General features: G+C 52.6%; 1 protein-coding gene across 1 annotated transcript in view; it reads left to right on the top strand.

The window, feature by feature from the left end:
* ANOS1 (anosmin 1) overlaps positions 1-26,269 on the top strand; it is a gene marked incomplete at both ends in the record, with an annotated part of 93,055 nt that overhangs the window by 4,980 nt on the left and 61,806 nt on the right. The window contains one exon of the mRNA XM_084258341.1: positions 20,235-20,282. Coding sequence (XP_084114467.1) covers positions 20,235-20,282 — 48 coding nt within the window. The remainder of the gene's footprint in view (positions 1-20,234; positions 20,283-26,269) is intronic.

Here is a 26,269-nt window from a genome sequence, read left to right as displayed (position 1 = left end):
TCGCCCCATTTCCAGAGAAAACTGATCAAGCGAACGCCCGTGACATCGTCGTGATCTCTGTGCTCTTGTCTTGGGCGAAAGGACACGCCTCGAGGAGTCTCTGAGCTGCTGGAAATAGGTCCTGGCCGCCCAGTGCTTCTCGGGGCCTTGGTTGCCGACCTCTGCCCCTGCTCCTTTGCCCCCAGCTCCCGTGTCCGCACTAATGGCTTCCAGCTGCTCTTCTTCCCCTTCGCCGCCCCTGGGCCAGGGGGGCAGCACCCTGCTGGGCCCAACACTGGGGTGCAGTTTGGGCTCCAGCGTGTTGCAGACACGGGGAGCTGCAAGTGTCCAGCTGAGATGCAGACCCACTGGGGCCTTCTGCTTCCTCAGCCCCTTCCCTGAGAATCCCCCCAGTTTAGCGTGTGCACGGGAGGCCAAGCCAATCTCAGAGACACCCGCTCTGATTCCCCAGCTCTGTTTCTTGGGTGAGACAACGTGATGTTTCTGTAGACGACGCCAGCACACGAGGGGCAGAAATGCCAGCAGCTCCCAGGTCGCCGTGGTCCGCGGAGGCATTTCCAAGCGCTTCCATTCAGCTCCGGCCACCACAAGTGGCCCTGGCAGCTGCTGGTAGGGGACACTCGGGTGCCAGGGAGCAGGACAGCGGCCTCTGTGGCTCATCCTCATGTCAATCGCAGAGCGCGGGTGCTGGAGCTGTTTCTGCCCTAAGGAAAGGAAAAGCAGTTGTGTCGCCCCGGTTCTTGACTTGGCTAGCAGGGCCCACGGCTGCCATTTCAGCAGGAGCCCAGGCGCTGCTCGGAGGGGTCTAGACGGTCGCGGGGGCTGAGACAAGCGGGCAGATGGCTTCAGCCCACAGCGGTCGGCTAGTTGGGTTATTCGTTGCGGGGGGCGGACGGGAGTGGGGGAGGCTGACCTCTGCAGGAAAATGTCCTCAGGGAGGTGACCCTTGAGCAGGACCTCAAAAGCCGGGTCCGTCCACCCTCACACAAACCCACCAGTGAATGCAGAGTCTTGGGACGGTCCCAGGAGGACCCCAGTTCTGCCGTCACGGGGTGGACCCAGTTCAGAACCCCGCGCCGCAGCGGGGGGAGGCATTTCACGCCTGCGTTGGGGAATATCTGCGTGTCGACGAAGTGTCTGTTGCTTCTACAGACGCCGCGGGGCGCGCGTGAGATACACAACACTTCCGAGCAGACTCCTGAGCGCTGACTGTCGCGCTCCCGGATATTTACACTAAACGACCCTGTTCTCGGGGTGTTAACACAGTGGAATCATGGGCTGTTAGCAGGATCGGGGGTCTCTCGTGGCTGGGGGAGCGGGCCGGCGTGTGTCCTTGGTTCCTGGGGTGCTCCGGCTTCAGGGAGCAGCCCCGTCGAGGGTGTGAGAGCTGCTGCTGTGCTAGAGGTCTCCAGGCTCTCGGCCCCACCCCGTGCGTGAACCCCGCTCTGCCTGCATTCACGGCCTCTCCCAGCTCGGTTAGCTTCTGGGGATCAGCCCCAGTGGGGTGTCATCCTGCCCCGGAGTACTTGTTTTCTGCTAGAGAGACAGATATTTAAGCCAATAGTTGCAAAGACTCGCTGGAGAAGAGGCCGTGGAGCCGTGACTCATCTGCTCTACAATCGCCCGACACGTCATCGTCGTTTCTTCCAGGAAACGTCTTTCTTTCCTCTCACTTGCCCGTGGCTCCGTCCCGACGTATTGTGTCTCCTTTCAAGTATGTGATTCTACCAGTTCTTTCCATGCGAAGGAATTCTCCTTATTTAAACAAGAAGAAGGGAGGGGGTGGGGAACACCAAAAAGTGGACTTGGTTTCGGTCCGCCAGAATTTCCACTTGTTTATCAAGCTGTCGGGGGTGAGTGAGACGCTGGCAGGAAGGCCCCGGGGACGGCCGCGCGCCGTGAGGTGTGGGGCCGAGCCGGGCTGTGCCGGGGGAAGGACAGGGGTCTGGTGTGGCCTGGACCTCAGCCTTGGCGGCTGTTGCTGTCGTCGTCGGGACGGAGGTGGGACCCACGTGGCGTGTCTAGTCCGACAGCAGCAAGGGGTGGGGGAGGCTTCTCTGTAAGAGAAAAACGCTGGGGGATGAGGGATTCTGAGAAAAGGTAAATTGAGAAAATTCTCCAAGTTGCACATGCAAAGAAGATGCTGAGAAACTGGTGGATTCTTTAATCCCCGAAGCACTAAAACCTGTCCTCAGGGGACTCTAAGAATCAGCAACCATTGAGAGGGGCAAAGTGTGAGCTACAGCTCTCAGTTCCCGTCTGCTCACCCCTGTAAGCCGTAGCGCTGGTCACTGCATCAGCGCTTTGCCCTTCAGACTGTTCCTTTCCTGCCAGCTCAGGAAGACAATACTCGTCAGGCTGACCCCAGACACGTGCAGGTTGTTTTCTCAAGGCATCCTGGATGTCTCTCCCTCTCCCCGGTGCAAATGGCTGCTTACCTAGAGGTAAACCAGGGGACTTAGGAGGATGCAAACACCGTCTCTGAAATAAAGTCTGAGACAGTTGAGAAAGTCGAAATGCAACAAAAACAAGGTGATCTCACCCTGGCACGGTGTCCCCGTTGGGTTAGTTGAACGGTTCATCTGCATTGTCCACGCTTGTTTGATCCTCCAGTAACACATAACTGAGGGGACAGCTCTTGTGGCCTTCAGTGTCTCACTCACTGTTCTTGGAAACTGACCTTAGGTGAACAAATGTGTAATGAAACGAGGCCCTCGAGGTTGTCATCTCATTCAATTCAATTAAAACCCTACTGAATGAGAAATGCCATTCAGGGGCCTTATGCACTTTGTGGATTGGAAAGAAAGTTGAGCAAGGCTTGCCAACCGAAAGGACCGAGAGAGATTTTGAAGAGGGTGAGCACCCTTGAAAGATGTCTCATCCCGTGTTGTGCACAGGTTCCCAAGGACGTCTCCCAGATGTGCCGGGGAGACTGGCCTGTCAAGGTCAATGGCTTCTTTCCGGCTGAGGAGGAGATGCCTGCAGGAGGAAGTTGTAAATGTTTTCCTATTTATATAATTATCATCCCGCAGCACCGTCGTCACCAACACCATCATCACCATCTTCACCTTTGGAAGTGTGAACCTTAGAAATCTCTGTGCAAACACCTCTGCTTGAATTATCATCTTCCATATCCTTCTTGATAATCTGTTGATTTTTGGCCCCCCTTACTCATGTCTTCTTCCTCACCTGATGGCCCTTCCCACCTCCTCCAGTGCACGGCTCTCTGCTCACTGTAGAGGAGCACCCTGATAGGATACAAGGAGCAGAGACCACCAAACCACATGGACCTCAGATGGCGTCCCCTTCAGATGGCATTCCCCTCAGATGGCGTCCCCTCAGATGGGGTTGACCCCTTCTTGCCCAAGGGCCCTAGGCAAGTCTTATCCAGAAAGGGCTGGTCAAGCAAAGGCTGATCAAAGACTGTGTGATGGATTATGAGGATAATAACATGGATGAGGATGATGGTGATGATGATGGTGGTGATGATGTTGGTGGTGATGATGATGATGAAGATGGTGGTGGTGATGATGGTGGTGCTGGTGATGATGATAGTGATGATGGTGATGATGGTGGTGATGATGGTGGTGGTGATGATGATGATGATGATGATGATAATGGTGGTGATAATGGTGCTAAAGATGGTGGTGATAATGGTGATGATGATGTGATGATGGTGGTGATGATGGTGGTGAAGATGATGATGATGATGAAGATGGTGGTGGTGATGATGGTGGTGCTGGTGATGATGATAGTGATGATGATGATAATGGTGGTGATGATGGTGGTGGTGATGGTGCTGAAGATGGTGGTGATAATGGTGATGATGGTGGTGAAGATGGTGATGATGATGAGGTGCTGATGATATTGACAACGGTGATGATGATGGTAGTGATGATGATGGTGATGGGGATGGTGATGATGGTGGTGATGGTGGTGAAGATGGTGGTGATGATGAGGTGCTGATGATATTGATGATGATGGTGATGATGATGGTAGTGATGATGATGGTGATAGTGATGGGGTGGTGATGATGGTGGTGATGGTGGTGATGATGGTGGTGAAGATGGTGGTGATGATGAGGTGCTGATGATATTGATGATGGTGATAATGATGGTAGTGATGTTGATGGTGATGGGGATGGTGATGATGGTGATGATGGTGATGATGATGAGGTGCTGATATTGATGATGGTGATGATGATGGGGATGGGGATGGTGAAGATGGTGGTGATGATGAGGTGCTAATGATATTGATGATGATGGTGATGATGGTAGTGGTGATGCTGGTGATGGGGATGGTGATGATGGTGATGATGGTGATGATGATGAGGTGCTGATGGTGATGATGATGGTGATGATGATGGTGATGGGGATGGTGAAGATGGTGATGATGATGGTGATGATGACGGGGATGGGGATGGTGAAGATGGTGGTGATGATGATGGTGGTGCTGCTGCTGCTGGTGGTGTTTACGTGGGGCTTGCCTCCTCAAATTGAAACAAGGACCAGTCACAAGGCCAACGTCTTGTCACAAGGACAATCCCAAATTTGTGCTCAAGCTCCTGATTGCTTTCAGAAAAGACCAGGGGATAGGAAATCGGAAGCTGTTGCTGCAAAAACGCTGGGGTCACTGACTCTTTTCCATTTCCTCAGTGGCGAGGAAGCAGAGAGAAATAACTAAGGTTCCACTGAAACTGCGGTTGTTCAAAGGCGGACACTTCCCGTTTCTGTTGCTTGCTTTGGGCGCTTGGAGCCCTTCAGGGGGAGCTTTAAAACCTAGACCATGTCCCTGCACTTCCTTTATGCCTTCTTCAGACGCCGTAGTCCCTCAGCAGAGTTTGCTTGTTATCCCCAAAGTAGCTTTGAACAGAAATGCTTTCTCTTCCCTTCCTGTCACCCTGTCCCTCTCTCACACCCTCCCCGCTTTGCCCTCTCATCTCCCTCCCCCCCCACCCCTACACCCCACTCGGCTGCCTCATTAGTGAAAGCAGCACAGCCCAGCCCGTTTGCTGACCTTTCCAGAAATGACCTACACCTGGAGAGTTGTTTTCCCATTGGGCCGCGATCTGAGAGGAAAAAAGGGAACATCTTCTGGTGGTGGTTGCTTCCAGTTTTTCTATCCAGCTTATGAGACAATATCCTCACAGCTGCAAGGAAATTAAAAAAAAAATCTGGACAGAAAGTGCTCGCTTGTGAAGGGTCACGCCGGCCCCAGGAAAGCACGTTCGAGGTGAGTGCTGGGAACACGCATGTGGAGGCTGCTCCCTCTTCCCACCGCGCCGCAGCCGTGAGCAAAACATCTGTGTAGTGTTGTTAACTTATTTTTACAGGGAAAGATGTGCATACTCTATTCCTGTTCATTGCTCCGCACTTTGGGGAAAAGAATGGCTTCCGGAGCGGCCGCGTGGGGTTCGCACTAATTCTCTGTGTCTCTGTTTTATGTCCATCTGTGTGTCTGCCCGTGTGTGACCCCCGGTGACATTCTGGCCACAAGGTTCTGTGCACCGGGGCCGGCCCAGACGCTGTGGGGTGCTCAGCACCCTCACTTTAGATGCTAGGAGCATCCCTGCCGCCCTGGATGGTGACCCCAGACACCTCCAGACGTTGCTGTCTGTGCCTTAGTCAGAGTCACCCGTTGGAATTCACTGCTCTGGTCCCAGCTCTCTGTCCTTTATGACTCGAAGTTGTGCGTCTGCATTTGGAGTCTGTGTTTACACTCGTGTACCTGAAGCTGCGTCCGCACCCGGTATCCCCCCCACAGATGCTTTTCTTATTTCCTGCTCAGGCTTCTCCCGGAAAGGGTAGCTCTGGCCTCCCGGGCCCATACATGGATGCATTAAGTATGTTCTCGTCATGCAGGGCTTTGGAGCGGGGTCTCTCCTGTCTCCGTGTGAGCATTTTGGAGAAGAGGTGCCGGCCATTCCTGGCTTCCTTTGGTGGCTGGTGCCGGGTGGGGTGTGGCCACAGCCCGCGAGAGTGTGCACGCACACCCCTCAGCCACGGCACTGCTGTCCACCAGCACGACCCGGAGCAAAATGATACAAGTGAGAAAATGAAATAGCACCGCGGCAAGCTGTTGCGCCAACGAAAATGACACAATGAAGGGGAAAATGCCAAGATCCGTGTGAGTCACCGAGCACTCTGTGGCACCTATTTGTCTTAAAGACAACGAAAATCAGACGCAGCGAGCTCGCTCCTGCAAGCATCTCCCGGGCAGAAACAGCTGCCTGTCACGTCTGCAGCAGCGCGGGGTCCGAGCTGTCTGTGGCTGTGATACCCAGAAAACGTGGCTGGCTAGTTGAGGGAATCTTAACACCCCGATTACAAGATGGGCCGAGAGGTCAGCAGACACCGCCTCCAAGAACAGGTGTCCGCCTCTGTGTGGTCGGCACAGTGCCCGCAGACGGCAGGAGACGGCAGCTCCAAGCACCCAGGTGCGGCCGCGGGCGCTGCCGTCAGTGCTGCTGGGGTGCGCGGGAGGGCACGCGGGTGGCTGGCGTGCATGGCTGAGGCCGCGTGGACAAGTGCTTCCCCACGCAAGCAAACGCTCTCGCCGTCCGTCTGGCGGCTGCAGGCCTTGCACGGTTCCCCCAGTGAGCCGGACACTTGTGTCCACGCAGACGCCTGCCACGGGGGTTCGCAGCGGCGCCAGTTGTCACCGTCAGAAGCCGCCCAGCGGATAAATCACCTGTGGTGCGTCAGCCCCTCAGCTTTACTCAGCGCCCGGAGAACGGAGCTCTCGAGCCGTGAAGGACACTCGTGAGCTACAGAGGACAGTCTGAGAAGGCCACGTCCTCTGTGATTTTAACTGTTTAACACTCCGGGAAAGGCAAGGGCTGGAGCCAGGGAAGCGATCGGTGGCTGCCGGGGCGGGGGCGGGAGGCGGGGTGCAGAGAGGTGGATGGGTCAGCACGGGATTTTCTGAGGGTGCTGAAACTGTTTTGTGGGTACATGGAAGTGCCTGCATTTCCTCTGCATGTGGCCGAGCAGCTGCACTGCTCTGAAGTTATTTTAAAAGATAATTTTCGAAACGCTGACTTTTTCATCGAAAAGCTTCCCCTTTGAAGATTCCCGACAAGTGCTTCGTTGTATACCTAGAGAGGGAAATTCAGGCCTCGGGGATATTTTTGTGCATCCTCATTTCTGTTTCCACCTGAGGATGCACAGGGATGGATGAAACAGAGTAAGCAGAACTTCTCATTGAAATGGGAAGGCCGGACAGACCCCGTGTCAGGAGAAAACGCCAGCGAGCCCAGGTCATCTCCTCCGCGGTGACATCATAGCTGACTTGCCAGATGCTTATAATTCTGCGGAAAACACATTTTTCTTGGACTTGATTTTTTTTTTGCAAAGCAAAGTCTTTTCAGGGGTTACTGCTGTTTCCCTGGCATCGCGTTTAATTCATCTTGTTTTCTCAAGTGGCCGCTCATTAAAACATGCTGTCTTTTGACGTTCACTTGAAGTCACCCGAATCCAGTGGTGAATGCGCTGGGGTACCACAGAATTCGGGGCATCCCTGGCGATGTGTTGCTCTCTTTCAGTGTGATTAATTACGCTGCCCTCTCTAATGAGTAACACATAAATTAGCACCATGAGAAGCAGCGTTCAGAGGCAGCAACCGTGCAGAAATCTCACACTTAGGAAAGTCCCTTCAAATGGGAAAAACCAGCATTTCTGCAGAGAGTTTCCCCACTGCCAGCAAGGGGCCTCTCTGTCCCGACTCCCCCAGCCCGCGTGTGTTCATTCAGGTGCTAGATTTACCGTTAGCATGAACATCGGCCCTCTGGGGAGTCATCGAGTATATTCCAAAGCATGTTCAGAAAAGCGTCCTGCAGGAGCGCAGCTGAAAATCATGGTTTTCAACGTAGGGCGTTGCAAGAACATTTCGATGTTCCGGCAATAATAGCGGCGGATCCCAGTTCCTGCTCTGTGGGAACAGAGTCTCCGCTCCTGCTCATGCTTGAGACTAATTAGCTTGATAACTTCACATTAATCTTTGACCCCTGCAGGCCGGCACGCCAGAGCCCAGACGTAACGCGCTGGTGGGAAGAGCTTATTATGGGCGAAAGATCGCACCTGTCAGGCGTCCCAGCTGTCAAGCATCCACTGTGAAAAATACTAGGAGGACTGGCAGGGCCTTCAAGGCCTGCTTTGCAATAATTAACATCTTCCTGCGTTTATGAAGCTGCCTCTAGACTGAGCTAGGAGTGAACCGGAGCGGAGGCTGCTCGGCTGGTGTCGACCACCTTGGGCCGCCTTCCGTTGATTTCATGGCGCTCGTGGTTGGAAACAAGGAGCAGAAAACAAAAACAGACCAGAAAATAAAAATAAAGCCCCTGCACCCATTTTCCACACCCCCAACCCCTTCGTCTCTCGTGACCTCAGTGGGGTGACCAGTGTCCACTGGTTTATTTTTATTTTGCTTTTCAGTCCATCTCTTTGATTCCTCGCATTCTCCGCACACGTAAAATCATCCAACCTCGGCCCTTTTCCTCTTGACTCACCTGGCCTGGCATAATCCCAGCACGGTCCTTGCACTGTGCCGCAGGGCGCGGAATCTGCATCCTGCTCCATGGCTGCGTCGTGCTCCGTGGCGTGGACACACCGCTGCTTTGCCCGGTCCTCTGCCAGCGGGCACTTAGGCTGCGTCCGTCTCTCGGCTGCTGTAAAAAATGCCGCAGTGAACATCGGGGTGCAGGGGACTTTTTGAGTTAATATTCAGAATTTGAGTTGATAGTCTTGCCATGGGCAGCCAGAAGTGGCATCACTGGACGCTGTGGTATTCCTACCTCAAGTCTTTAAAGGGGGTCCGCAACACTTCCCTCCGTACCCGTCCCTGCGGGTCCGGCAGGAGACCGTGAGTTTGTGCGTCGAATAGCTTTGGGGTGATGCCGCTGGCCCCAGCACCACGGTGAGAACCCCTTGACTTATTTCTCCTTTTGAGTGTCTCTTGAGTGCCCCCTCTGCTTGCCAAGACGTGCAGTGTATCCTTTGCCACATCCCAGCCTTTGTTCAAGGTTACCTAAAATTCCTTCAGCTTCAGCTTCTGGAATGGGATGCAGAGGTGGCTGCTTGAGCAGGAGCGCCGTGGAGGACACAGGCAGCTTCAGGGGACTCACCAGTCGAGGCCTTGCTGTTGGCCACCCTCTTGGAGGAACCTGGTCCAAGTTCCAATGTGTTGACTGAGGAAGGAGCCGTCACCGCCACCTCCAGAGGGGCCCATGCGGGCATCTGGGTCTCGGGTGAAGGGTCTTTAACAGACTGTGTGTGGGGGGAAGGGCGCTGGCAGTCCAGGCCTGGCCAGGAAATGACCTTGAAGACCACTGAGGGCCTTGAAGACCATTGAGGGGCTGCCAAGAACTCGCTGAGGTCCCGAGATGGGCACTTCTGCGCCTGGCCAAGGCAGCTCACTGTGTCTGTGGCTCTCCCTTGCTTTGTCAAGTGCGTCGTTTGTACCAAAAGCTGGACCCGTTGACGCTGCACAGCCTGCATTATGGCTAACAAATGTCTCTTTGTGATGCCGGCCTGTGCTTGGAGGCTCAGGTACTTTCACCGAAGACACACAGGGACCAAGGGGTTGGAATGAGACTCTGACATGCATCGGAGCTGGCCCTGGAGCCAAAGCACAGGAATGAACACAGACGGTGATTTTTGAGCAAATGGAAAAAAAATATTCAGGCGGAGACTCTCAGATGGGGTTCAGGTTGGGTGTGGTTAGAACAACATAGCATTTGTCTCTGTCTCCTGCTTTGATTCACGGCAGTCATTTTTATGGGCTGAATTTTTGTCTGGCTCTCCTCCCTCCTCCCTGACATGCTGCCGTCTTGACTCCCAGTCCCTCCAAAGATGATGTCTTTGGAAGTAGAGTTGTGGAGACACCATGGCTCAGATGAGGTCCTTCTGGAGTAGGGTTAGCTAATGCGCTGTGACCCTAAGGAGCTACTGGAAGGGAAGAGAAAGCATGAGGCAGGTCCTCCCCTGGAGGTTCCCTTGACGACACCCTGACGCCTACATCCCGGGCTGCTTCCACTTTCCAGAACTGTGCGCCATCTTGGATTTCTCTTGGTTTCAGCCGCCTAGTGTGTGTGGTGCCTTGTTAGCAACAAACGTTGGGTCACTGCCTTTGCTTTTGAATTTTAAAGCTATGAAGACTAGTGTTCAAGGTGACTGGATGTTTCCTGTTCCCCCAAAGGGCGTCATGGGCTGTGGACATCATTTATGCAGCCCTGCACTAAAAACCTAAGCTGCAGTAGAGACCTAGCCTTGGGTGTGGTGCTTTTGGGATGACTTGAAACAACCAAAGGCGCTAGGAATCCGCGAGCTTCGTCCTTTTCATAGTCGCAAACCACTCAAGTCTTGAGTATTATGTCAAACCTGCAGAAGGCTCTTGGCGCGCCGCGTGTAACCCCGGGAGGGTGCCGCCCTCGCCGGGATTTTGCTGAGTTACCATCAGTCTTGAGTGCAAAGGCTTGTGGTACCCGCGGCCTTGTCCTCTTGCCTGCGAGGCAGAAGCTCGACTTCACGCCGTCACGGTCTTCCTGAGCACCTCCAGGATGACCTCACCTACACGCCGCCCTCCTCATTCGAGAAAACCCGCTTCTCCGAGGGCTCCCGTCGATGATGGACGGCCACTGCCTCGTTCCTTCTGTCGACTCCTGGGTTTCCGGATTGTGACATCTTTGGGACCTTCCTCGACGCGCTTGCGTCTCTTCTGTGGTTTCCGACCCTCCCCTTCGGCTTTGCAGATGTCCTGGGGGGAGTTGTCAGGCGCTGGACTGGGAGACTAGCGCGTTCGTCTGTCACGTGTGCCTCTCCCCGCCTCTCGGTTCCTTCACGGACCCTGAGGTTTTGAGGACAGTTTCCAGATGGAAAAGTCACGAGGAGCGGAGCCTGTCCCCGGGACATCGTGCCCCGCTTCTCTCGGAAAGTTCCTCGTCTGGTCTCGAGCACAGAGCCATGTCATTAACGAGTTACATTTGTCTCGTTTTGGGCAAGACGGATGAAATGACCCCCCAGGTCTTTCATTTGTAATGACATGCTATTATCTGAGTCAGAAGTCTGTAAACATTGCGCGGGGCTACTCGGGGTCCTGCTTTCTGGTCCCAGCTGCATTTAGAGAACAGGGTTGGCCTTAGAGACCTTGTGCCCTCCCTGGGAGGGCTTCGCCCTGGTGCCTGTGGGTGCCCGCGCTTAAGTAAAAGCTGGTGATTTGGAAGCTTTCGGAGACGCTTGGATCCCCTCATGGCTCGCGGACCCAGCCGTGGCAGTCGGGACTCTGAGAGCCCGCACTCCCCGTTGCCGGAGAAATAAAGACGAGGCTTGGGAATCGCTTCTGATTCGAGCAGCTTATGTGAGCTCCTGTCCCAGGTAGGACAAGGCCGGGCGCCGAGGGGGCCGGAGGACTTGGGAAGCCGCTGTTGCAGCAACCGCCTGCCTTGGCCTTGGCTGACGTTTGTCGTGATGCACGTGCTGCTGTGTTCGTGTTGACCACGTCCCACAGTCAACACAAAGCAGCAACGGCAACAGATGAAAGGAAGAAAAGGCCAAGGAGACACATCCACACTGCGAGTGACTGGCTCACGCCACGAGTGGACGGTCACGAGCCGTGAGTTTGCGGCGCTGTCTCCCCCTCCCGAGGGCCGGCGTGCAGGGTGTCATTAGGGCTCGTGTCAAGTTACTTTTCAAAATCTCCCTCTGCGTGGGTCTGGCGTCTATTTCTATGCCTTGATAGTGTTTTAATCCTTCGCAGGAACTTTGGAATGCTGCTGACGTGGGTTTTTTTAAAAAAAGAAAGATTTCTCTTATTCCTTTCCCTGCGCTGGTGCACGGCCTCCCGCAAGAGCCTCTTTGAAAAGGGTTTTGAGCAATTTGCAGCGTCTCGGAAAGAAGAAGAATGCGGATAATTGACTGAAAATTGCCCGGGATTGAAAAACAAAGTAGAACACGACAGCGATGAAGAAATACAAGCGTAGATGAAAACCAGCCAGTGCGAGTGGAAACAACATGTGTTCCCTGGCGGACGGCACGAGAACACACTTCCCCTCGTGTCGGGGGGGGGGGGCTGCCGGCTGGGGTGGGCCCCCCGAGAGCTAGGGAGCGACTGGGAGGAGCGAGTTAGGGCCGGAGGACCAAGCTCCTGGGCCTCCTCAACTCCCCTTAGTGGACACTTGACCTTTCCCCAGCTGCTTCCACAGCTCTGCTCTCCCCGGAGTGTATCCCGAGGTCTTGAGGCCCCGGGGAGTGGGGAGAGGGTCTTCACTCAGCAGGGGCCAGAGGAGGAGCTGGACGTGCTGGGCACTGACAGGAGCAGATTTCTGAGCTCTCTGGAGCTGGGGCACCTTGAAGGTCACCCTGCATGGGTCAAGCAGGTTGGCCCTCTGGACCCCAGCACCCCCCAGGTTGGCCCTCTGGACTCCAGCTTCCTCCAGGTTGGCCCTCTGGACCCCAGCACCCCCCAGGTTGGCCCTCTGGACTCCAGCTTTCTCCAGGTTGGCCCTCTGGACCCCAGCACCCCCCAGGTTGGCCCTCTGGACTCCAGCTTCCACCAGGTTGGCCCTCTGGACCCCAGCACCCCCCAGCTGGGGTCTCCCTGACGCTGCCTTGGACTGGGAGACTCTCTTCCAACAAATGCAGCCTGGGTGGGGTCAGGCTGAGCGTAGCTGTGGACTGTCCGCCGCGTTGCTCTCACCAGCAGGGGCTGCTCCACAGTCGGGGGGCCAGGGGTGGTTGGGAGCTGTGTCCTTACAGACAGTTCTCCCTGAGGCCTTGCGTCCATCAGAGCGCACCTTCCTGACACGCTTTCGACCCCACTGGGAGGGTAAGGCCTGTCACTCTACCGCCTTATTTCCTGCCTACCCGTGCGACCGGCCGCCTCCCGCTCTTGTTCCCGCCACCCCTCAACTTCAGACACCCCGGCGTCCGTGCCTGCTGCACCCGCAGCATTTAAGAGACATTTGGGGCGCCCGTTAGCCTGCAGGCTCCAGGTCCCGTGGAGAGGCAGCGTCACCCGGGGGGCCTCTGCGTCTCACACGCTTATCCCGAGCGTCCTGCTGAGCCCACCCTCAGCTGCCCTCGTCCCTGGGGCATATCCTGGGTCTCCCTGGTCGCTTTCTTGCCCTGTGGCTCCGTCGCTCCCCAGCTGCCGACCGCTGATCCGGGCCCAGGGGCTCTCCGAGCTCTGCTCACTGCGGGCACCGAGAAGCTGGGCCGGAACGTCCATTTTTCGGGCACCCTAGTTGGTTCTGATACAGGTCATGGAAGTTCGACCCAGCACCTAGTGACGGTCTTTCCGAAGCCCCGTGCCCGCCGTCCATGGTGTCCGCGGGGCCTTTGCGCGGCTGCAGACCTCTGACGGCCTCTGCTACATCTGCATCTTTGCAAGGCCTGCGAGTCTTTCTTCAGGCTCACCCGCGCATCACCGCGCAGAGCTCGGCTTCCTCTGCTGCGGCCTCCTAGCCCGCGAGTGGGGGCCCCCTTCCCAGATGGGACAATGGGGGTGGTTGCCCCGCAGCCTGAGTCGAGGCCCCCCTGCACTCGGACACCCACCCAAGGGCCCCAGGGCTCCCCGGCCGCGGGCGGCGGTCCATTCCGGGGAGCCCTGTGTGCAGGGACTGGGCTGCCCTCCAGGCCGACGCGCCTTTGCCTCCTGAAGACAAGGGCAGATGGTGTCGTGTTAACACTCAGCGGCGTCTTAACCTGTGCTTGCAGCCGACGTGCCACTTAGCCCGGGCTTTCTGGGCCCTCCCTCCCCTCTGTGCCAGCCGGCCCGCCAGGCCTCCCCGGCTTGGAACTCCCCAGCGCTCCCCGGATGCAGGAGAAAGCACAGGTCAGGGGAATGGCCGGGGAGCACTGCAAGGCAGGGACTCCCTGGCCCGTCCCCCGACTCCCTGCACCTGGTCCTCCCCACGGGTAGCCATGGCGACGGCGCTGGCTCTGGGACCAGGGAGGACGCACAGCCCAGCACAGCCCAGCACAGCCCAGCCGGCTCGGGCGCTGCCTGAGCCTGCCTGCGTGAGGGCCTGCACGCACCTGCGTTCTCTCCTTGGCCCTGAGGAAGGAGCTGTGGGGAGAAGGCCAGGCAGGGAGACGTGTCTTTGCGCCCTGCCTCCTGGACAAGGCTTCCTTTGTTTGCTTTATGGCAGGTGCGGCTTCTCCTGCTCCCTCATCTCGGGACACAAGGCCTTGCCTCAGTTTCAGTGATTACATTTAATGCTTCCTCCGAAGCTGCTCGAGGGTGGATTTATTTCATCAGGAGGCATTTTTCCGTCTTGAATTCTTCCACGTTTTTGTGTGATTTTGCAGCAAGGGCACGATTTCCCAGAATTTCCTCTGGAAAAGATAAATCTTTAATAGCAAGAACGGTGCAGAGAATACAAATCTGAGGCGTTAGCTGTGGTGGGGAGGGATGAGTCAGCGTGGCCCCAGGGAGGCTGAAGCTGCCAGTGCTTCTGACTCGACGGCTGGCCTGGCCTTCTAATAAGGGCAGTGAAAAAGCAGCCCTTTTTCAGTGCTCTCCCCACACAGAATGCATTAGAATATTCCTTCTCAGCGTTCATGGTGAAAGGTTAATACAATGCAGTGTTCCCCCATAAGACACAACCTGTCGTTGGGTATTTTATACGTTCCCTTTAGGTGACCTGAATGCCTTCATCTGTATGCAAGAGAAGTGGCACAATTTGTTTTCAAAATCATTTGTGTTCAATTCTGAATGCAAATGTGTCCAGTTTTTGATATTGTCATGCAGAACCCCTTGGACGTTTATTTTTTAGGAATTAAATAACTTCCTGAAAGCTCCACCCGGGGAAGATGAAAAATTTGTTCAGCTCAAACTACTTTCTTTCTTTTTTTTTTTTAGCTCCTCCAGACCTAAGATTAAATTCCTTTGTGTGACTCTGTAGTTTTACCATTTCCAGAAATTCATATCGCTGGAGTCATGCAATATGTAACTTTTTAAGATTAGCTTCTTAGTAGATGCATTTGAGATTCCTGAGAAATGAAGTATGCAGTCGAGATAATCACTAGCAAAGGTTTGTTTAAAAAAAAAAAAATGCTAGCCATGGAAACACCTAGTCTTAATTTCAGCCACTGGAACTCTTGCCCTGCTGTTGAATATCTGAAAAACTCGAGTATGTTGACAATATCAAGAATATCTTTGTGATCCTATATGATTTCCAGTATTGCACGATTTCTAAATAATAGAACAATTCTCTAGGTTAAAATAAATTCCTTGCAAATCGGCCGATAGAAAGACATAGGGAGATACTGAGAATGCAAATACATAGGCTCTACCTATGTCAATTCCATGTATTTATCGGAAGAACATGGAAACAGTTATCTGAACAGATGTGTGCACCCTATTTCCATAGTGGCATCATGCACAGTAGCCAAGACATGGAAACAGCCTGAATGTCCATGGCAGAGGAGAGGATAAAGAACTTCCGGCATATCTACTCAATGGAATACTATACAGCTGTTAAAAAGACAAAACCTCCCTTTTTGCACTGGATGCATGCAGGTTAAGGTGATTCTGCCAAGCAAAATAAGTCAGAGAATGAAAGACAGTTACCGGATGGCTCTACTCATGTGTGGAATGTAAATCACCAAAGAAAACAAACTAACGAAACCCGTAGCTCTTAGACTGTGAAGGTACGGTGGTGACCAGCTGGGGCAGGCACCGTAGAGGGGCTGCTGGGGGAGTGGGGTGTGGAGCTGTGCTGCTGACATGATGTCAGTGGACGCGGAACCAGTGAAATTTGTTCTCTAAAGAAAGAGCTTTATGGAGAGGCTTCGTGCATTGGGATGAGACCAATTCCTCAATTTTTTCACCGTGCCTTTACGTTAAAATCTTCCATTTCATGTGAAAACAAAATGGCTGCTTGAGAGTCCCACTAGTTATTTGGCGTTTCCTCGGGGTGGCGGGTACTGTCCATCTTTGTCACGGGCTTCTGCTCTGACATTAATTGGGGCCTGTATTTCCGACACGGCCTGTCGGCTCGTCCTCCCTCACGCCCACAACCCGGCGATGTTAACAAAAAACAAGCGGACGACCTCCTCCAAGTCTCCCTTCAAATGGTTGTGTCTGAAAAACTAGTTTTTCATCTGTCTGTCTCCTCCCCTGCTGGGTTGTCTTTGAATGAATGAAGTGTTTTTCTTGACTTGAGGCTTTTGAAGAATTATTTTTCTTCAAGGAGAAAAATCAAAAGCCTAGAAATGAAGAGACTTTGAAAATGTTATTGAAATAACGTCTGCGTGGAGTTGATTGAACTTACATAAACTCTTTGAAACCTGGATTGACGAGCATTCGTGTTTGATCTAGTTAAAGCAATAAAATACAGGATGTAATCTTTATATAATTACCAAAGTCCCGCTGTCTGCGCCCACCTGCAGATTTTCATAACGATTCTGCAGGCGAACGTCTTTCTTGTCTAATGCCCTCCGGCCCTTTATCTCTGCTGGCTGGAAGCCAGAAGAAGACTCTATTACAAATACTGTATTTTATTTTTGTTGTCAAGTGGCTTCGCGGCTGACGGCTATTGTCCTTGAAGACCCGTCCCCGGGCGGGCGGTTGCGATGTGCTGGTTCTTGTATTTTTCCGCCGCTCTGCTGCTCGGAAGCCACCCCGGTAGCAGCACGTGGGTGCTGCGGCGAGCGTGCACACCTGGAATGAAATCAGACGCTCCCCACCCCTCAGTAGGCCCGCCATCCTCGCCGCCTTGGCCACGCTCCACCCGCCGCTGCCACCCAACGCGAAAACCTAGCAGGCTCCTGTTCTCAGCCTCGCTAATAGGAGGGAAGCCGTCGCTGTCGGACGAGCTTATACAACAACTGGGAGATGTTAGTTCTGCATAATCCCCGCTCCCAAGAACAATCATAATGACAAATACACAAGACAATGCACTAGAATGGACGTTCCACCCCTGACATCTTGCTCCGTGCCAAACATTTTGCTAAATACTTTACACGGATTATCTTTTTAATCTTCCCAAGCATCTGATGACATGCTGTCTTCAGTCATAAAAAGAAGTCATTACAATCATAAAAATCTTTCATGCTTGCTTGCTGTTACTCCAAGTATTTTTTTTTTTTTAATAAGGACAGCTTCTCATTTTATGATGAGTGGAAAACTTTGCCTAAAATGAAAACACTTGGGTGGAGGAAACCCACGACAGTCACTCCCAGCAGGATGTAATCAGCGTAACAAAGAGGCTCTGTGGCTGCTGGTTCCTTTCTCCTTTGCATGGGGTCTGAGCCAAGGATGGGGGCCTCCTGGGGCCACGAAGTAGACTTTGCATTTGGGGGGCAGCAGACGGCAGTCTTCAGTGGACTCTGCATTTTGGGGGTTCAGGAGGTGAGTGTTGGGTGAGGCCTGCATGTAACTCCTCTCCCCTGTTCTCTGGCCCCCAATAACAATGTCACCCCTGGCGCCAAGCCAGACCCACGTGCCTTCTGCTGACCCATCTTCCTCGCCACTGCCTCTCCCCACCGTGCAGCTGACCTGCTGCTCCTTGAGTGAATCCGGGACCGCCCCTGCCAGTCTCACCTTTCCCTCCGGATTGTAACCCCGCACGTCCTTGCACAGCTGGTCACTCCCTGCCTTTAATCCGAGCTGTGCTCACTGGGCTGTTCCCCGTTGAGCTTAACCCCTGCTTCCTCGACTGGGGGTTGGACTTGGCTTTTTTACACTCGCGCTTTCTCAAGTGGGAGTGAAGCTGGTGTGCGGGGATCGCGGTGAGCAGGCGGAATCCCAGGACGCTGCCTGCCACGTGGACGTGGCCCCGGTGTAACACTGAGTCCATTCATCGACGCTAATAATAACGAGCCCAAGGTGTATCGCGCTGTTAGTAATATTTTGGCATTCCCCTATTTGGGGCAGGCATGGGTTGCCATGCCAACGTTGGCAGGCCCAACGCCCTGTGTGGCTTTGATGGATGCAGCTCCGTGAGAACCAGGCGCCTGTCCAGTTGTTGGTGTGAGACGCTAGGCAGAGAGAAAGCAGGACGTCCCGTGTCCTGGGCTGCACCCCAGTGCTGGAGCAACAGGAAGACATGTCTCTCTGCGGGACAGGGCGTGAGACGTCTCTCGAGACCAGTGAGCAGGGCTCAAAGCAGTGAGCAGTGTCCACTGTTTGTCAGCTGGGCAAGAGCCCCCTGATCTCCTGCGGACGCCGTGTCCATCTGTTCAGTAAAAGAAGGACCTGGGGAGGCAGGGAAGGAAGAAGAAGCTGCAGGTCATCAGCGCATGATCCTGGTGGCAAAGATCTTCAGGAATTGACCTTGATTCCACCTCCGAGGTCCGAGTCTTTCCACTGCAACCCTCAGCATCTTTAGCGGACATCTGGCTGCCGTCCACCCCGGGCACCTGCTCCTAGCCTGGCTGTCCCTGGTGCAGGTGGAGTTTGGCACCAAGCCAAAGGCTCCTTCTAGGAAATACCAATCTGCACCTCTTTCTTGTGCCCGTCTCTCTACCACTTTGTTTCCAGCAAAGAAGCCCTGTCCACTATTTGTCCAGCTGCGGTCTGCCCCTGGTCCGGTGATTTCTCTGACGTAATTCTTGATGCCAAAAATCAGACCTCACCGCATCCCAGGCTGTTCATAGACTTGGGTGATGGGGTTGTGGATATTGACATGTAGCGAGAGGTGGAGGCTGTGTGGCAGAGGGATGGTGAGTCAGTGTCCATCACAGAGGTGTGTAGCCATTTGGGGGAGGTGGGGCTGCAAAGGACAGTCACAGCCGTAAGAGAGAGAAATTCATAGCGAAAGCCTTACCATGGAACTGAGACCCGTTAGCCTGATGATCTTTGCAGGGAAGGGTAAACCTTCTACTCCTACAGAGCTGAGAGTTATTCAGTGGTTTTTGGAATCCTGTATTGTCCGGATGGATTATTGGGAATGGGATGTATTTAGACACATTGCGGGGAGTGGACGGGCAGCATGTGGTATGTCCATTCAGTGAGATTGGACGAAAAAAGAATGAAGTACTGAGGAAGCAAAAATACTGCACCGTTTAGCAAAACATAAAGCATGATGCTAAATGAAAGAAGCCGCATGTATGAGTCTATTGGAGGAAGATGTTTAGAACTGGTAAATCTGTAGCGGAAGACAGCAGGTGAATGGTTGCCAGGGACACGGCAGGGAGGGCTGGGCGGAGAGTGGGGAGTTGCTGCCTCTGAGAGACACAGGTTTATTGCTGCTGATGAAAATGCTCAAAATGTAGGTCGTGGTGGTGGCTGGAAAGCCGATAGCTGGGCACATCTGCTCAAAACCATTCGCTGTACGCTTTCAAGGAGTGATTTTTACTGATGCAAATTACGTCTCAATGAACTTGTCATAAATTATTCCTTAAAAAGATAGATTATTGGCTCAGATTTCTTTTACCCGCAAGCGTATATAGTGCCGCTCTAGCCTTAGTGACGTTTCCACAATGAAAAGCTAGGGGTTCACACACAGGAGATGAATTTCTTTCTGTCATGCCCAACCTCCTCTGCTGAGAACTGGCACCACAGCGTCGTAGTGATTGGGTAATGGTTTCTACCCCTCCCGAGCCTCACACAAGCTGACAGAAAATTATCACAAAGGAAAAACCATGACCAAAATTTTAGTCCTGTGGATTGAGACGTGTCCAAGCAGAAATGTACTATTAGGGATAAGAAATCATAATGCTTATATTTGTTACGTGGTTGTTACTGTCAAATTATGCTAAGTGGTGTGTGTTATTACTTCCTTTCGCGATTCCGATGACCGCATCTGCGAGATCTGGTCATAATGCTCTACAGATGGGTAAATGGAGGTGCAGGTCTGGGCACCCCATAGCCACACCGCAACGAAAGGGAAATAGAAGGCCTTGCCCAAGCTTGTTCTGTGAGTTGGTGGAGACCAAAGCCCTCCAGGATGCCCCGCTTGTCAGTGTACCAAAGCTGCCCTCTGTGAGGGCTGTGCCTGGTGTTTGTTCCCAGCTGGTCTTCGTTCTGTGGCTCTGCACAGCCAGAGAGCGCGCCCAGATGCCTCTCTTTCTTAGACAGGTGGAAATCTTTGTTGGTTTGTATGTCTTTGTGGGTCCGGGGGAGTCAAGGACAGAGCGGGGCTGTGTGAGGAACACATTTTCTATTTTAGGAAGCGAAAAACAGCAGGATGGAAATTGCTCCCTTGCTTTCGAAAACTGTGCTCGGAAACATGTGCGTGGAGTTTGCGGTTACGAAACTCTTTAATGAGTCCCTGTTTCTTTTTCTTTTTCCAGAACAATGGTTCCCTGGGTTGGTGCCAGAATCACAAGCAGTGTTCTAAGGTATGTTTCCTTCTGCTCGTGCAATATCTTAGAAACACTGAGTTTGGGGCTAATTATACACTCACAGAAAGTGGCAGCGACGGCAGGGAGAATCCCAGCCCGCTTCCCCCAGGTTCCACCAGTGCTTTGTGTATTCGTAGAATAATATTGGTCCTTTGACCCTGGTCCGTCGTAGCGTGTAGTTGGATGATGGTTTGTCACCTGTGTGGATCCCGTTAGTGTAGCCGCCTGCAGTGTGGCAACACTTCTTTCTCTTTATTCTGTAATTTGGTTTAATCTAGAAACTTTTAAAAGGATGGAACGTCTTCCAGTTAGACCAGATTTACTGCACACTACTTGCACCTAAGGTCCTCTGCGTGGAATGGCTGGTTCGGTAACTCAGTTCTTAAAATACGCCGTGTCTTTCCCATTTTTGAGTCTTCCTTGCCTCAGGCACAGTGCGCTAAGGTTGTCTCCTGCCCACTCATACGTGTAAGAGCATGCACTTCTTACCTCACGACCCAAACATCAAAGTCATAAATACATATACACACATGCATGCATATTTACATACATAATACATATGTATAGACACACACACACGATGTGACTTTAGCTCTAGTCTGGGATTAAGCTTTCTATTCAGATCATGTACATGATTAAAGATTATAAAACTTGCTACAAATACTGGAGCAAGTATAGAATCTTAATGTTTGTTGAGATTTATTTCACGGGCATCACTATTAGGCCTAAATTAAAGCAATCCTTTGTTTTATAACCAACGTTTGTCTGAGCCCTACATAGGAACACAGAATTGGCTGGTTTATCAGGAACGTTCTTACTTGGAAAGGTCTTTGAAATGCATCATCTCAGAGGGAATAGTGTAGGTAAGATTCCTAAGAGAAAACGGCATTGTAGTGATATGTACATGCGCGCGCGTGTCATCTCTTTCAACACACATGGATGCTATTAAAAATAGATCAGAATTCTTGGGTGGGTCTGAAATACTTTGGCGAAATTAAGTTTGCTTAGCTCTGACTCTTGAAATCCTGGGCAGAAACGAGATGCCTGGCTCTGAACCATTTGCTCTTTGTGTGTAATTCAAGCATTTGTGCTCATACGGTGTCTTCTGACATTCATTACATGAACTGTTCTTCGCTGGACTTGCTGGGGAGTTACTTATGTCTTTGCTGCCGGCATATTAAATCAGAAGCGGTTGGTTCTTCCCACTGTGTGCCCCACACGTTTGACGTATACTGGAACAATTAAACATGAACACTATAGAAGATCTCTTGTTCCATTTAGCGGTTGATTCTTCGGATGCCCCTGGTCTTTCCCTGGGTCACTCATGAGGCATCTGTGACTTTTAAGACTTGCCAGCAAACCTGTGGCCCAACTCTAGCCAAAGAATCACGTCTTACCTGTCTCGGTTTTAGATCCCGTCATCAGTGGGAAGTGACGAAGCCGCAGTCAGAAATGGGCACCTGGGCAGGGTCAGCTTCTCTGGGGGACATGCCTTCGGTGCTGAGAAGTGGCTGCCTTAGAAATTCCTGCGTTAGGGTGATTTTCACTTTGCGAGAGCACTGAAGTCAGACGGATTTGCCTGAGTGGCCAAAATGAACTTTACAAAATTGGTATCTGCGCTGAGAGTCAGTTTAGGATGATAAGGGCAGACTTTGTACATGTGCTAAGTAAAAAGGTCACCTCTTTCTAACTAAGAAAGTAAACCGACACCTTTGATATAAAAGAGAAAGTGTATCTTAGCCTATGGAAATCATCTTTCTGATCAATTTTTAATTTTCTGATCAAAGTCATCTTTTGGATGGTCTAGGATGACTTCCTTTGGAATGAAAACATACTGTGGGGCTGTTATCCTCGCGAATAAAATGTGCTAGGTTTCCAGCGCCACTCTAAAGTTCATTTTTAACAATGTGCATTATGTTAAGAACAGGTTTTAATTACTCTTTCTCGTAAATAACAAATTGCTCTCTGTGTTGGTGGGCAAACGGCCTGTGATTTCATCTCAGTGAGGAAGTCAAGAATACTTTAATGACCCATCCTGCATTTGTAGATGGGTCCAGCCCCTGTGGAAAACAGTATGGGGGTTTCTCGAAATATTAAAAATGGGCCTAACCAGAGACCCAGCAATTCCACTCCTAGGTATCTGCCCAAAGAATGCAATTTGAAGGAAGACCTGCATGCTTCCCAAAGTGTGCTCATTGCAACACTATTTACAGTAGCTAAGATACCTAAGCACCCAAGGACAGAAGATTGAGTCAAGGAGATGTCGTGTATATGCCGAGTGGAATACTACACAGCTATGAAAAATGATAACTCTCCATTCACAACAATGTGATGGAACTAGAGGGGGTGATGTTATGCAAAATAAGTCAGAAGACAAATAAATACCAGATGGTGTCGCTTATATGTGGAATATAGAGAAATCACACATAGGGTCGGACAAAGCCCCACCAGTAAGAAATGCTAGAAATCTGGCAGAGGCCACCAGAGAGAGGAAGGGAGGGGAGAGGAAAATGTGGAGGGAGCAGAGCTGATTGGCAGAGGACCATGGGTGGCTTGGTGCTCGTGGGTTTTGATGTGGTGGCAGCATCTAAAGGCAGTGACCCCAGACCTCTGAACCATACACAGTGTTGTAAGCCAATGTCGCTTCAATAAAACAAAAACATCGTAAAAGGATAAAACAAAGATCCTTTTTTAGTGACTTCTTCTTCAGTGTGACTTTCATTAAACCCGTGTCAAAGGCCAGCGAACAGATAAGTTCATCTTTGCGGCCCTGTAAAGTCTCTGCCGTGACTACTCAGTGACGTGTCCTCTGTCGCAGACCTTGATGATTCAGTGACACAGAAGCAAACCTGGGTCTTTGCTCCGACTCTGTGGTTTGCTGAGCAAAACTGCCCTTGTGCGGAGCCGGCTACAGACCGTTGCAAACCAAGCACTTTTCCCGTGTTACAGTAAAACTCCACCACGCACCCACATTTGAATTTCCTGTACTTGTCACTCGTGGCAAACTTTCTCCCCATCTGTTTATTTGTTTATGTTCATTCCCAACTATTGAAACACCACAGAAAACTACTCTTAGCTCTGAGCACAGACAGATCCCAGGCTGGATTTTACCACTCGTCGAGCTTTGTGACCCTGATCTAGGCCTTTGCAAGCAAAGCAGGGCCGTGAAGCTGCATGCTTCTCCACACAAAGACCTGTCGCATCCGTGGCCGCCTGGCGAGCGTTTGTCCAGGAAGCGCTGGGGAGGGCTCCGTGGGGAATCTCCAGTCGATCACAGCGAATTTTCCAAAAATTCCGACGGAAAATGCCATCATCAGAGGCAGTGGAACTGCGAGAGGCTTCAAGATGGGCAACACAGAAGCGACTGGGTGCCCTGTCTTTGCCCTCCAGAGGCCTCCGTTGTTGGGGTCTTGAGTTTTTTCCCTGGTCTGCAAAGGAGAGACGCCGGTGACAAAGCAGGCGCTGCTTCTCCATGCAAATGCAAAGGAGCCGTGCCCAGTGGCTGGGCGGCTGGAGCCGTGAATAGCCCACAGGCTGGTGCTGGGGACTCCACCCCAGTGTCAGGCTGGGGGGTGAACCCTCTGCCGGGTCTGGGGTTTCTGTTTTGAACCAGCCATACCGTGTAGGTGGCTCACGCAGCATTTCACGAGCCCCATCGTGTTTATTTTGCACGTTTACTTGACAGACTTAGCTTCAAGCTGTGTTCCTGCCCTCTTAGACCTTGAACCCCAGGCGACAACCCCCACCTGTGGGAGTGGGGTGCTCACTCTCCCTTTGGGCGTCACCACTGACCCACTTGACCTGTGGGTCCCATTGGGTTTTGGGGACACGTGTGGAAAGCGGGCGTTGGGGCCCCACTTGGGGCTTTGCGAGCTCTTTGATCTCCACGGGAGCGCTGTTCCCCGAAGGACTCCTCCCAACCCATCCTCAGATGTTTCCAAACCAAATGGAGTGGCGAGGGGGGTCGGACTCACTGGCAGGCACGTCTGAGGCCTCACTTGACATGTGTGGGATGGGCTGGAGACGGGCAGTGCTCTTCAGCCCCGCCGAAGCTCTGCGAGTCGTGTCAGACGCTCTCTGCGATGTAAGGGGTGACGCTTTTGAAGCCCCGGGAAGCGTGTCTTAAGGAGGAAAAGGGAAACTCTCTACATAAAAATGACAGTGCCCAAGTACTCACAAGCTTCCGTGGGCCATCCTTGGCTTCTTGGCTGTCCCGCCAGCAGCAGGCACACTCCCAGATGCTTTATATCCCCCCGACTCAAGGACCAAGCTGGCGTGCATTAACCCCCACCAGCTCCCCTGGATTTCTTTGGGGAGTTCACGTCTCTCTGACTCTCCTTTCCTGGTGGGCGATGCCAGTTGCTGAGCAAACTCCTTTCTCCCGAGCTTTGCGGCCTCCCGCAGGCCCGAGCCGTCGCTGTCCCGGGCTGAGCAAGCTGCCCAGGGCGCGCTGCGGGCATTGGAGCATGTCACCGCTGGCGTGAGGCCAGAAACGGACACCAATACAGACAAGGAGGGGAGAGCTGGGCTCTTCCCCTGGCCTGGACTGAGCCCCCCGGCCTCGCGGTCGGTGACCGCATAATGCCCGGCGAAGCAGAAGGGCAGGTTCTTGCCCACGGAGAACCCACCATGACGCGGCGCTAGCCAGCAGGCTTCTTACTCGTCACGTCCGTTTTTATGGCCACGGACGACTCTTCCACCTGCTGTAAACTTCAAAGCCGAGTTGTGGGGGGGGAGCAGGTTGTGACAGTCCAGGGTTTGTTCGTTTACTTGGTTTCTTTATATTCCACAAGTGAGTGGGGTCAGATGGTGTTTTTCTTTCTCCTTCCGACTTACTTCACTTTGTATCTTCCCTTCAGTTCCACTTGCTGTCACGAGTGGCAAGGCCTCGCCTTTTTCAGGGCCGAGTAGTATTCCATTCTGTATATGCCCTGTGTTCTTTATCACCCATCCTCTGCCAGGCTCTTGGGTGGTTTCCCTGTCTGGGCTTTGTGAATAGCCGTGCTGCGGCCTATGTTGAGAATTCTGACTCCGTCCTGTAGGTAATCCTTGCCACGTGGGGCCAGTCCGGTTGTTTCTGTGTAACCACACACAGGCATTCCTCTTAGGCACATACTCTGCCTCCCAAACATTATTCTGTATATTTTTAAGAGAGCAGCTTATTAGTTATTAGGAAACTAAATCTAAGTTTTAATTTTAACCGTCTTTACTAGCTGGGTGAACAAGGACACACTCTTCATGTATTTTCCTAAAAGAAGCAATAGAGAATAATCACTGCATCGTAAATTAACCTTCTCAAAGTTCCTACCTTGTCCTCTTTGATGGGGAAGACCCTCACTCACCCCGTAAACAACACACTCAAGGACGTTGGCATACTCATTTGGAAACTAGGGCCAGAGAGAGGCCTTCCTTGTAAAATTCCCCGCTCAAAGCATGATATGTTTGGGAATTTAAAATGTGTGTGTGTGTTTAATTCAAGAGCTGGACACTTGCTTTAGCCTCCTTCGTGGCCTAAATGACTGCAGCCACACTGTGTGGGGTTGACCACTGAGTTTGCACTTTGCTGTTTTCTCCTGGTTTGATAAGGACAATGACTTTTCCTAAGGAGGGTCGTGGCCGAGCACTGCCTTTACCTTCCTGCATGTGTCCGGTGCAGGGGCGGTTTCCTCTGTCCCCCTGGGCCCTTCCAAGGGTGGATGAATCAGTCAACACAGGGCAGATAGTAGGAGAAAAGACCCAGTTTAATAACACATAATACATCTACGGAGAATTCCCATGGTGTAAATCCTGGAGCCGGTGGGACAGACGGGGGCTTCTGTCCTGAGCTGAGGTGTGGGGTGTGGCCCTGGGGACCCAGGAGAGAGGAGCGGTCTCACCTGATGAGGAGGGGTATTCACAGGACTCTGCCTGTAGGTGTTGGCCCTGCGTCCAGATCAGTTCCTCTGGTCACCAGCTTATTTCCGCAGGTGGCCCTGAATCTGGGT

The sequence above is a fragment of the Talpa europaea genome (assembly GCF_964194135.1).
Source record: "Talpa europaea genome assembly, chromosome: X".
Taxonomy (NCBI): domain Eukaryota; kingdom Metazoa; phylum Chordata; class Mammalia; order Eulipotyphla; family Talpidae; genus Talpa; species Talpa europaea.
Note: the sequence above shows the minus strand (reverse complement) of the source record. Positions and strands in the feature narration are given on the sequence as shown.